Source organism: Furipterus horrens, unplaced genomic scaffold, assembly GCF_987537825.1.
Source record: "Furipterus horrens unplaced genomic scaffold, mFurHor1.1.pri manual_scaffold_4, whole genome shotgun sequence".
Taxonomy (NCBI): Eukaryota; Metazoa; Chordata; class Mammalia; order Chiroptera; family Furipteridae; genus Furipterus; species Furipterus horrens.
In genome coordinates, this window is record NW_028327174.1 from 172698668 (window position 1) to 172711214 (window position 12547).

Genomic DNA, 12547 nt, shown 5'->3' on the forward strand with positions numbered 1-12547 from the left:
CTTCAGCTCTTTATCACCTCTCTGCCAATTCATAATCCAACTTCTTGAAAGAGCTGTTTAGAAATGACATTACCTTTTCTAAAAAATATATGGAGGCAAAAGCTATACTGTAGTGGCTTAAGAATAAAGTACGAAGTAAAAACTGAATCAGAAATTATACACAATTCTTATGCTCCCCCCTAAGTTGGTCAGGTTTTCCAACCTCTAAAGACCTCACTTCTCTCTGCTCCCTTCCCGCCTTTCTTTCTGTAGGCCCCATTTAGGCCCTATAGAGGCCAAGGAGGGGAAAGGCCCTGGAATCACTAGCTACCCCAACCTCATGAGGCCTGCGGTTCATTTCCTGATTCTCTGACTTGCAGACCCTGTTTTTCCCAAGGGATTTTGACCCCAGCTCAGTTTCTCTCTACGCTATCCTTCTCATCTTGGAGATCCCAGATGGGGCCCTAATGATGAGCTGCCCATTTGGGAGTGCTTCCTAGTACTCCCAGAGCTTGCGATGCCACCTTACTGAATGATTCCTTCAGCACAGGGCACCATGCTTATTCCACATGATCATTCTACCCTAGCCACAATAGGCTGGATGAGGACAGGATGCTGAGCTGAAGAGCAATACTCTGCAAGTAGCCTGGTCCCAAAGCTCTGGGGACCAATGACACTCAAGAGAGCTGTTGATGGTAAAGACACACCAGTGGAGATGCTCAGAGAAAAGGCAATATGCAGAAACTGGGAGGGAGTGAAAAACCCTAATTAGCCATAAAGAGAATGGGGAGAAGTCAGGCAGTTGCTGGTAGCAAGACACCTGAGTCACCACCACAGCCTCTAGGGGTATATTGGGTGCTCCACGACCCTCTGCATTTGAAAGACATGGCTGGGCAGCTGCTGAGTTTTCTGTCTCTCCTCATATCCTCCGAATCTCCATCACCTGCCTCTCCCTCAGGGTCTTCCACATCACTCTGGGCAACCTATCTTTGAAAGCAAAGGATGATGCAGTGTTCAAAGTTTTGATTACAGCCTATTGGACCTGTGGTCCCTTCATCCCTGCTTTAAGCCCTTATTGAGGCCTCAAGTCTCCCCAATTCCATCTTCCCCAACATCTCAACCCCTCCTGCCTGCACTCAGCCAAATAATTCACCACTCAAATTGTTGAGTCTACCCTGCTACAATGTGAGCTTAGAAGACCCCTAACTTTGTGCTTTCCTGGTAACTAGACATCCAGGCTACTGTGCACAATGGAGATCTCAAAATCCAGTGGGAAGACTTATCAGGGGGATCACTTCTTAAGTTATATATAAATGTCCAACCACTATGCTATACACCTAAATCAATGTATTGAACATAACTGTAATTGAAGAAAAATCCAGTGGGAGACTCAATTGGTTCAACTCTTCAGTCTATCACTGCCTACGATCCTGCTCTGGTCCCTGCAGCTCCCTGGCTATCATTGCAATCTTTACCTTTCATGGCCCTGACCTGACTGTGAGGAATCTAAGGCCAAGGTGAGACAGAAAAGGAGCACCAAGAGGTAAAAAGGCAAGGATGAGACCTGGAGGGGATATGTGGGATTGAGGTGTGTTTTTTTTTAAAGGTTTTATTTATTTTGGGAGGTAAACATTGATGTGATATGCAAGAGAAACTGGGTACCAGGTCCATAATCCAGGCACATGCCCCAACCAGGAATCAAATTGGCAACCTTTCAGTTTCCAGGCTGATGCTCAACCCACTGAGCCACATCAGCCAGGGCTGAGGTATGTTCTTGAGATAAGAAAAAGCATGTTTGTAAGCTGAAGTCATTAATAATTAGGGAATTAATATTTATACAGCACTATATGCCCAGATGGTATCTAAGAGTTATATGTGTGTATTTCTACATTCAAGCCTCATAAAAACCCTATGAGGTAAGCACTACATTCTGTTTTATGGATGAGAACATTAAGGCACAAAGCAGTAACTTGCTAATAAGCTAGAGGCAGAACCAACATTCAAATCCAGACAGTCTGTTGTCTGAGACTATAATCATAACCACTATAATATATGCCACAGCCCTGTCTGGTGTGGCGCAGTGGATTGAGTGACGGCCTGCGAACCAAAAGGTCACTGGTTCTATTCCCAGTCAGGGCACATGCCTGGGTCATGGGCCAGGTTCCTGGTTGGGGGCATGCAAGAGGCAACCACACATTGATGTTTCTCTCCCTCTCCTTCTCCCTCCCTCTCTAAAAGTAAATAAAATCTTAAATACGCACATATATGTGTATATATATATATATATATATATATATATATATATATATTTGCCACAGAGAAAAATGTCTGACCTGGCACAGAGTCCCTAAACCAGCCCAAAGCACATGGCAGACCCACTCAAAGGTCTAGATATAGTCAGGTTACTGCTTGAGGCTTATTAATGACTCTAGATCCTCCCAGCACTAGCCTGAGCCTACTCTCCCATCTCTAGCCTGTGAGCTTCTGGGGGACAAGGACAGAGACTCCCACACCCTTAATCCCACCTCCACATAGAAGGCCAAGCAGAGACAGACTCATCAGACAAACCAACAGAACCTTTATTTCCTAACCCACTCTCTGGACCTCTGTCAGAAGGCAGATCAGAGGCATTGCAGATGGAAGGCAGAGTAAGCCTTTCTTAAGCAATCCAGAACCTTGCTGAGATCCCTTTCCATATGCCAGAGGGAAGGGGAATCAGAACAAGGAGGCCTGCTTCTCTGGATTTGAGTCTTGTTGGAGATGTTGAGCAGTTATAGAGGCTTCTCGGAGAAGGCACAGCCATCCTAGACATTCAGGCCTGGAGAAGAACTTGCTCAGCAGGTCTTCAGGACCGGGTGTCTCGAGCCCTTCTTCGGGGTCGGGGGCCACAGCTGGAGCTAGGTGTGGGGCCCAGGCCTGGGGGTGCCCCTGGGGGCTGATAGCCACACTCATTGGGGTCCAGGGGGTCCCGGCTAAGCAGTACCCACACTGCAGGCACATGACGGCGCACTGTGAGGGGATCTAGGCCTGTGTCAGGTGAGGTTGGTACCCAGCTGTCCTCGGTCTGCAGGAAGCGCAGCTTGGTAAGCTGGTGCAGGCCTGGTACCCGCCGCTTGACAATCTCAGCACAGCTGACAGCCTTGCCAGCAGCCCGGCCAGAACCTGAGAACACCACATGTCTTGCACTGCCACCCTCCAACCGACCCAGCGCAAGCCCCAGCAAGTTGCGGATTTTGCTGCCATCTCGGACCCGCATCTCCAGGGTATCAGGAGGTAGTTGGGGCATTGGGGAAGGCGCTGGGAGTTCCACAGATCCAGCTTTCCGGTAGTGTTCCATCTGGCTAGCTTCTGCGTCCTTGGAATCTTGCTGCCCACTGCAGGGAAATGTCAGAAGAATGCTCAGCCATGAGTCCCAGGCCATCCCCCAACCCTTGCTCTCCAGGACAAAGCCCTGCTTCTCATCCCAGACTTCCAAGAACAAGACTTCACTTGTCCTTCACTCCCAGCTTCTCAGGATGGGAGCTATGCCTGCCTCACTTTGGGAAGGTCTGTAACCGTAAAACCCCGTTACCCTGGACAAGACCATAACCCTCCCTCCACCCAAGAGGGAGACAGAACCACATTCTCCAAACACTGGGCCCTTCAAGATAGGTCCAAGCCCCCTCAGAGGGGGCATCCCAAGCTCCCTAGGACTGGGACCAAGGCGCCATCATCTTGGGCTCCTTGGGACAGGGTCCAGACCCTCACCCCAGACTCCCTGAGAGCAAGACTGAGGGCTCCTCACCCCAGGCTCCCCAATAACAGGGACAAGGCTCCCTCACACCTTGTGCTTCCAGAGGACAGGGCTAAGCCTCTACACCCTAAGCTCCCCAAGACAGAGACAAGAGCCCTCATCAAAATGCTCCTTACAGACAGAGCTGACCCCTCCCTCGCTCCGAAATCCCCAGGACAGGGTCGAGCACCACTCACTTCGAGATTCCTACGGTCATTCCCCCCAAACCCAGGTCACTTCAGAAACTCAGAGCACAGGTTTGACGCGGAGGGTTGCTTGGGCTACTCCTGGCGTCGGGCCCGCCAGCCGCATCGGTCTCTAACGCCACGGCCCGCCCCCAGTGTACTGTCCTGCACCCTGCACGGCCAAGGAGTCTTCCTCTCCTGCCCCCTACGCCCCTCACCCCCAGGAGCCCCACAACTCTGCTAGGTTCCGGCTCTCACCACCGCAGCTGCGCCTGCCTCGAGCTGAATCAGGAGCCAAGATGGCGCGCGGGCCGGGAGCGCGCAGAGGCGCAGGGGCCGCGCGCCGGGCGGGGCAAGCCCAGGGGCGGGACCTGGGCGTGGAGGGCGGGACCTGAGGGGCGAGGTCCACAGGGCCTCTGAGAAAAAACTGTGACTACGAGGTCTAGGAGTGAGCTCCGCCAGGAGGTGCGGGAACCCAAAACACATTGGGGTGGGAGAGAGCCCTGTGGAGGAGAAGAACGGCCATCGGAGGAGTCCCACGTCCGAAGGATGGGAAGGATTTGGCTCTTAGAAGATGGCAGTGATGGGCATTACTAGTTGAGTACAGTACAATATACCCTGGCTGGTTTGGCTCAGTGGATTGGGCGTCGGCCTGCGAGCTAAGTGTCGCTGGTTCGATCTTCCAGTCAGGGCACATCAGAGAAGGAAAACTCTGACTCCAAAAAACCTCCGCTGCCTTGCGGCATACCTCTTCAGGGGAAAGGCTAAGGGAGTAAACCCCGACAGAAAATCTGGAGCCGGAGTCCCTAAGGCGGTTTGACGTTGTAGTCAACACCGGCAACTCCTGCGGCGCACCTGAAGCCAAGCTGTATTGACTCCGTCTTTCCCTTGGACCCTTCAGCTGCGAAGAGAGGGGGGGGTCTGCTGCATGGGCAACAGCAGACCCTCCATAACACCCTGCCCAGGCTCTGTAGCTTCAGCTTCACTGGAGAGGACACTCCAGCGTCATCGCAAGATGTTGATTCAACACGGGAGGAGACAGATACCGTGTCACTCCCGAGTTGGACTGCACAACCATTCTCAGCGGTGCAGATAGACTCTTAAGAAGCTACACCATCGTCTCTCGAGACGGACGGCTGCCGATATGATACACTACAATAGCAAATGCGAAGCCGCGGGTTTCACTTTGGACACGGGCAAGAGGTTCCATTTGGCGTGGCTGTTGCTGCGCGGGGGGAGGGCCTTGGTCACTGGGTTCTGAACTTCGACATCATTCCGTAGGCACTGGCAGGCCGCGGTGTGAGTGGGCGGTTCATCAGTGGTCAGTCAGAATAGTTCATGTGCGCAGCTCACTCTGGCTGCAGCGACAGAGGGGGTGGGGTGGGGACATCGGGCCACAATCGCTGCTGACTCCTGGCCGCTGCGTCCCAGAGGTGTGGCCACGGAGACCCGTCCAGTGCCCAGCGTATACTAGGCACTCAAATATTTGTTAAATGACTTGTTTTAAGAATGAATCAGAGATACAACACTGAAAATAGAGAAAGGTAGATTAAATTGGAAGATATTAGGAGGTAGATGTGATGAGGAGCTGGTGACTGGACAGAGAAGAGTCTAGGATGACACCCAGTTTCAGACTTAATTCGCTGAATTTGAGATGCCTGTGAGACCGTGCAGGTTAGGTGATGGGGCAGGCGGTTGGACAGGGGCCTGGAGACACAGCACTCCCTGATACCACAAGGGGGCAGCAAACACTTCGTGGAGTGAGGTATCTGTTCGTTGTTAGGCTTCCTTTCTCATTCCCTAACGAGTCCCCTCCCACAGCGCCACCGCCTCCACCCTGGCCAAACCACTGTATCTGAACCTCTCTGGGCTTCCCTTTTCGGCTAATAGTACTAAGAAGGCTACCAGTTGAGAAACTTCAAGGATCCTCTCTGCCTTTGCACATGCTGCTCCTTGGACTCTCAAAAGCCCATATATCACCCTCTAGGGCTGCCTCCTCCATCCTGTCTTCTGTGTCCCAAAGGACCCTGTGCCCACCTGTGGGACTGCCCTTTTCCTTGACTCTCTCACAGCTAACCTGTACAGGGCAGGTATCAGGTGGACCCTATCTATGTCCTCCCCACCTGGCAGGGAACCTGACATGAAGAGGGATACATAAGTGAATGTTCCACTCACATCAACCAAATGAGAACATTCATCCAGAGAAAGCCAGACCAGGACAAGTATAGCTCCTGGTTCAATCACTAGGAAGGCTGACAACTCTGCCCTCCACCACCTCCATCCTCACCCCCATTCCCCATCCTAGACCAAGAAGCCAACACACTGTGATCTCTACAGTTTATTGTCACTGGAATAGGACACTGATGAGAGGAGGGAGTGCGAAGAGGAAATCTCAAGTAGCCAGACCTGTCACCTCAGGGGCCCACCTAAGTGCAGACAGGTAGGCTGTGAATCCAATAAATACAGAATTGCTTCTGCCCTGCTACAAGGGCAGGCTGGCACAGGGCCCCAGAGCCTGGCTGCCCCAGACCACTCTGAGATGGGGAGCAGCCATCACTCCTCTGCTGGCTTCACTTGCTTGGCGGCTTCTAGCTGACAAAGTAGCTCATCCCACTGCACGAATTGCTTGGAGAGAAGCAATGTCTAGTTGCAGGTCAAGGTGAAAACAGGAGTCTGACTAAGGCACTGCAGATATTTTGCATCTGCCGAAAGGGTGGGGGAGCACGGAAATAGGCTGGTTGGGATGGGATGAGACAGAGCTAGAGAAGGAACAAAAGGACAGGGTTTTGGACAGCATCCTCAGGGGCCTGGCTGAGCAGAAAGGATACAGTTTTGTTGTATTCCTCCAGGAGAGCCTTGGACTCCTCAGTGATCTCCACACACTGGTCCTATGGGGCCGAAGTGTCAGAGAAAGGAGTTGGACAAAGCCCCCACTTTCCACTAACTTTCCTGCCTCATCAGGGCCCTCACCCCCAAAGAGCCTAGCTAAGGTGATGTTAACCCCAGAGCCAAAAGGAACAGATGTCTAAAGGGGTACTTTGAGGCTTCAAGACAATTACATTAACATAAGTCTTCACGCTAATGGAAGGGATAGTGGACCACACATTTAAGAAAACATTACTGCTAATATATGTCTCCTCCTCCCCTGTCGCCTATTTCTGAACCCTTTTTGAGTTTACACTAGAGCCTAGGAATAGTGAAAGAAGAAGGAAAAAAAAACTGCTCCTCTACCCACAGTCAAGGACACACCATCCCCAGGAATTCTGGGATACCTCCCAACATCAAACTTTTTGTGTCTCAGAGTAGCCTTACTCTGGAAGGCAGGAGACTTGGATGTAGCCGTAGGCAAGTCCCCTTCCCCTCCCTAAGGCAGATGGAAGATAAAGGATAAACCTCCAAGCTTTCCCTGAGGCTGATATCAGGGGAGCCTGGGGCTATTTCCCAGTAGGGGTGGAGACTAGGAGCCTCACCACCTCTACTTTCCCATCCAGTCTTCTCCCCTCCCATACCTGCTGCTGGATGTGGATCTGGGCCAAGCGCTGCAGGCAGGCAGCATGCTCAGGAACGGCTGTAAAACACAATGCACACTGCCCGATGATCCTTGTGCCTTCCCCCGGGACTGCTCAATAGTCTATTAGGTCTTTGGCAGGATTAGAGTATTGAGTGGAAAAGCTAAACAAACGCAAGGCTTCATCGACCGCTGTGGCTAGAGGTGGTGGTGGAGCTCCCTCCTCACCCCGGTCTTACTCTAGGACCCAAAAAGGAGGGGAATATATAGGCCCCTAGAAGATAAAACCTTGGGGTCCCCAGAGTTGCCCCATACCCCCATTCCAGTACCATAAGTCAGGACAGGTAAAAAGAGCTTTGCCTATCATGGGATCTGTCCCTTTGCTCTCAGCTCAGTAGGACCAGGTCTGCCTGTCCTGGGGAACAGGGAGCCTGCAGGTGGGTGGAGAATAAATGCCAGGTCCCTAAGCTGGCCTCCTGAAATCCAACACCCAAAGTCTTGGCCACCATGCTAGGTCCAAAGCTTAAGACTGTCAGATGCTCAGCAGGTAGCTGATTAAAGGTAGGGAAAGAGAACTGGGAAAAATACCTCCAGAGACAGACAAGATGGATATCTGAATTCAATTAAAGTCACTGTCTGCTTGTCAAAACCCAAGCATAAAGACTGTTCTTAGCAATGTGGCAGGTAGAATTCACACACATTCACAAACCTGGCAGAGACTCTTGCAGTAAGATCTGGGCTCTGCCACACCCAGAAGGGCAGGTGCTGAGAGGTGAGGTAAAAGGCAGAAGGAATCCCCAGAGTTGGGGCTCCTGGGATTATTTATACTACTGTCCTTAGGCCCAAATCGTCTAGGGTTCTGAAACTGAGCTCTCTGCCCTGGCAATTTTAATCCCAATGCTGGGGGCAGGTACCCCCGGTGTAAAGGTAAAAACAAGGAGCAGACCTAGCCTGAGCCTAGGGAACCTAATATACAGGGAAGTCCTGCCCATCCACCCACCTCCTCAAGCAGAGTAGTGGAGAGGTACCTTTGATATGAGCGCTGTCCAGCATAGGCACCAAAGTCTCCACCTGCTCCAAGAGTGCAATCTGGGAGAGGATAAACTGCTCCTCTGAGGCATAAACAGACAGGACAGTCACAGTGAGGGGAGGCTGGGCACTGCTACTTCAATGCAAGGGGATGAGAACCTGGCAGGGGAGATGGCTGGGTCCTAGAGCTTGGGGCAGCTACTCTGCCCATTCGCCCCTTCTCTAAGTGCACATTCCCCCGTTCTGCCCCTACCTCTGCTGAATGCCTCTGGTTCAACCAAGCTTGAGCCCAACGAGCCTCTAAGTTTCTCCAAATTTTAACTCTAAGGCCTCTTCCTCTGGCCTCCTATCAACAAATTCATTGAGCCCCTCCTAGACCACAGGAGACAAATTGATTCAGACTTAGGTCCCCACACCCAAGGGCTCCTGGGAAGGGAAGGCCTGAAAGAGGAGACATGGGAGACTGCCAGGCAGGCTCTGCTCAATGGCTCTGGAGAACTGGGACAGTAACAGAAGAGTCCAATAAGAAGAACATGGCCCTGCACAGGGGATTTCAATGGTTGTGAAGGAGGGGGGGAAGGGCACTGAAGGGAAGACTGTTATGTCAGATACTTGGAGGCAAGAATGCTTGTCAATTAGAAGAGGAAAAAGAATTCAAGTTGCTGAATTGGAACAGGGAGAGCATGGGAAATAGAGCTGGATGGGAGGGTAGATTCAGCAGACTGTAGAAGGCTTTGAATGGCAGGTTAAGGATTTAGAACTTTATCCTAGCAAGGAGAGAGAGACACACACATACACACTGAGATTCAAAAGCAGACAAAGTGGCATGTTGGAAATGTGTTTTGGAAATATGATATTAGACCACACGTAAAGACTAGAGTCAAGAAGAGGACTTAGGAGACTGCAACAGTTTATGTGTGAGGATGAACACTGAGGCAGTAGCCACAGGGAGGGATGGGCAGGCTGGACTCAAGAGTCAGTGCTGGAGAAGATCTCCTGAACTTGATGCTTGAGCCATAGCAATAGCTCAGGGACATTCTGGTTCACCACTGTATACCTCACACCTAGGACAGTCTGGATTATAGTAAGTCATTATTAAACATCTTTTCAATGTATGGACAAATATAGGTGCTTGGCAAACCCTACCTCATTGAGTGGTTGACTAACTGATGAGCAGACATTGCCTAGAACTCTGAAATCCCATAGTTTTCTCACATGAAAAAAAGATGTTGAAACTCATGCCAATAGTCTCCATTACTAAATGTGCAAAGCTCTCTGCTCACACCCTTTCCTAGAAGCTCCTCTTTCTGGTGAGCAGAAATGAGAAGGTTCTAAAGGAAAAAGCTAGAGGCAGGCTATTGACAGAACATTGGAGCATCTCCCACTGTGGCTAGCACCATGGCCTACAGCTGGTTCAAAAGTGTACCACACCCAGTACCTACTAGAGAACCACAGGATCACCTCGGGCCTCAGCTCAGAAAAAGCCATAAATCCAGACAGCAGTTTCCAGGGCTTGATCCATTAGGACTGGCAGGAAGACCATCTCTGTGCCCAAATTCTCCCACAATCCACATCCCCAGATTCATGTACACACCTGCTAAGATGAACTGCAGCTTAGAGGCATCGGGTATGGCAATGCGGTCAATGTACTCAGGATCTAAGTATTTGATCAGGTCTTCAACTAGAAAAGTAGGAAGATGGAAAATGGAATAGGGTTGGGGAGTGGGGATCTGTTTCATGAAGGATATTGGAGGAATGGTCCACCTTGGGATGAGCCTTGAGTGAGGAGCTGACACCCACAGTGTCTACTAGCAAGCCTTACCAGGGCCCCTATCCCTACTTCCCCCTCTCTCGCCTCTCTGATTATCTGCTGGCTCACCTCAAGCTTTAAAGCTGGGAACATAATTGCCTCCACCACCCTGGGGCCCTCAGTATTCCTATTGACCTATGTTCATCAAGGGTGGAAGGCCCCTTGCTCCTCAGTGCCACCAACAATCCAGAGCTTTATCGGATTTCTAGTTACTGAGCAGTTTTCTAGGTCTGACAAAATCAAAAAGGCATGGCTGAGCCAAGGCCGGGGCTCTCAGTGCCTAATTAAATTCCTGCCTCTGAACCTTAACTGTGGAAATCTCACACCCCTTTTCCCTCCTTCACCAAAGGGATCTTTCAGGTAGAGCCCTTATCCCATAACTTAAGACACTGTCATGGGCTTGAAGTTTAACCACAGAATAGAAAGCACATCCAAATTCACCATTTCAGCCAGGAAATGTCTTCACATTCTATCCCCAAAGGGCAATTCCAGTGACCTAGTGCGCTGAAGGTCAAAGGAAGCACAGGCAGGCACCCCATTCCAACACTTACTCTTTTTGTATAAAATCTTCACCCTCTCTCTCTTGCTGGCGATGTTCCCCAAAGCTAACTGCACCTTGAACAGGCCATCAGCCACCTGTAAGAGGAGTAAGTTATTTCTAAGATTCACCCCCTGGTTCAAGGATTTGAAGAGGTAAAGAATTCTCATTCCCTCAGACTGCCAAACCTCTTTGCCCCAGAAACCTAGGTTGGTCACTTTCTCTTGTATTAATGGAGATGTAACCCTACCTTCTGTGAATCCTCAGTGGTAAGAGGGAGATAATCATGTACTCCTTGGGGAGTTTCAAGTCTTATTGCAGAAGGTAATGAACTACTTTATAGTTTATGGAGCACTAGCATATACTATATATCCCCTTTCCTACCTCTCTGACTAAACCTACCTAGGCTTTAAGGAGAGAGGGTGAAGAATTCCAACATTAAAGGGCTGATAGATGGAGAAGCAATGGAAGTAAATGATCTCCCCCAGGTTTTAGTATAGAGGGTAAGGAATGCCAAAATTCAAGGGTCAAAGATATGGCGAGGCAAATAAGACTGAGCAGCAGCAGCTGCCAGAGAGGTAGGGAAAAAAAACTAGGAGGGTTGGTGTCATATATGTCAAAGGGAGAGAATGCTTTAAGAAGTCAGTTCTCATCCGAGTCACAGCACAAAAAATAAATAAAAATTAAAAATAAGTCAGTTCTCAAATGGGGCACCATCTGCTAATGACAACTAATTCCACAAGTGTGTACAAACAGATATCATTACCTCTGATGCACTTAATTCCAAGGTATTCCTGACACTCCACCTTCAGTAAAAGGTCTTCCCATAGTAAAAAGGGCAAGTGAGCATCACAGTTGTCAAAATTCAGTAACTGATGTGAAAGAGTGCCAGTCCATATTAGAACACCCAGTATTCAATCCCTTCTCCTAATCCTGGTCCTCTCAGATCTTACTTCTCACTCTCCGGGGCCTTCCTTAAGCACCTTTCCTCTGCCTTCTCTAAGTCCCATGGACCTCTTTCTGCACAATTCACTTAGCAATTAATTACACAGGGCTCCATGATAGTCCTCCACTGAGGACTTCAGCTCTTCCTGAAATTCACTGGCGTGTCAAGTCTTCCCAACTGGCCCGAAAGGGTAGGGGCGGAGTCTTACTCACAGTTCACACCAAGCCCCTTTCAAGCCGGTTTAATAACTCGCAGTTCCCTGCATAGATATGGACCCCGAGGGTCCAATATACTCCGCAGGTCTCGGACCTTTTTTATTTCAAAGGCCGGACTGCAGGCGACAGGACTGGAAAGGCATCCATCCCGAGGCTCAGGCTACTAGACAGCCCTTGCTCTGCGCCAGAAAGAGACCATTGGACCCCAGATCGCTCACCTTCCTCGAACCGTGAGACCCGCCTGGTCCGTACACCCAGCGTTCCAGCTCCTCCACCCGGGCCTGCAGGCGCTGCACATCGGTTACAGCCGCCATAGTTACCGCCCCGCCTCAGCTGGGGAATAGCCAGGGGGCGGTACGTCCGTCCAAATAAAGAAGTCTGGCCAATCCGAATGTACGGGCGTCCCTCTACACAGGAAGTAACGCCACGACTCACGCCTTCAGTGCCGGAAGTGACCGGCTGGGCCGGCGAAAGGAGTCAAAAGCTGTCTGGTTACCTAGGCAACGGCTACTTGTCAGGCCCTACCCTATTCCAGCTTCTGATTTTGAAGGCAATCTTTGTATTT

General features: G+C 50.5%; 2 protein-coding genes across 3 annotated transcripts; both read right to left on the minus strand.

Moving 5' to 3' along the window:
- Positions 1 to 2534: 2534 nt before the first annotated feature.
- Positions 2535 to 4277, minus strand: RPP25L (ribonuclease P/MRP subunit p25 like). 2 transcript variants are annotated; one of them, XM_090275898.1, is made up of 2 exons: positions 4195 to 4277; positions 2535 to 3353 (listed from the first exon to the last, which is right to left on the minus strand). In XM_090275898.1, the coding sequence occupies exon 2, from the start codon at positions 3314 to 3316 to the stop codon at positions 2825 to 2827; it is 492 nt and encodes a 163-aa protein (XP_090132024.1). In that variant the 5' UTR covers positions 3317 to 3353; positions 4195 to 4277; the 3' UTR covers positions 2535 to 2824. The 2 variants fall into 2 exon arrangements, with proteins under 2 accessions (XP_090132024.1, XP_090132025.1); XM_090275899.1 differs by lacking the exon at positions 4195 to 4277 and adding an exon at positions 4155 to 4175.
- A 1984-nt stretch (positions 4278 to 6261) lies between these two features.
- Positions 6262 to 12341, minus strand: DCTN3 (dynactin subunit 3). Its single transcript, XM_090274316.1, has 7 exons — positions 12201 to 12341; positions 10835 to 10919; positions 10068 to 10154; positions 8473 to 8556; positions 7446 to 7504; positions 6765 to 6824; positions 6262 to 6579 (listed from the first exon to the last, which is right to left on the minus strand). Exons 1-7 carry the CDS (start codon positions 12294 to 12296, stop codon positions 6490 to 6492), a joined length of 561 nt encoding a protein of 186 aa, XP_090130442.1. The 5' UTR covers positions 12297 to 12341; the 3' UTR covers positions 6262 to 6489.
- Positions 12342 to 12547: the final 206 nt, after the last annotated feature.

Excerpts from the sequence above, each read along its gene's own strand:
- RPP25L (XM_090275898.1), bottom strand. The coding sequence starts at position 3,316 with ATGGAACACTACCGGAAAGCTGGATCTGTGGAACTCCCAGCGCCTTCC.
- DCTN3 (XM_090274316.1), bottom strand. The coding sequence starts at position 12,296 with ATGGCGGCTGTAACCGATGTGCAGCGCCTGCAGGCCCGGGTGGAGGAG. Across the intron at positions 10,155-10,834 it reads GAAGATTTTATACAAAAAGA|TTGAAGACCTGATCAAATAC; the intron begins GTAAGTGTTGGA and ends CTACTTTTCTAG. Across the intron at positions 6,825-7,445 it reads AGATCCACATCCAGCAGCAG|GACCAGTGTGTGGAGATCAC; the intron begins GTATGGGAGGGG and ends TCGGCCCCATAG.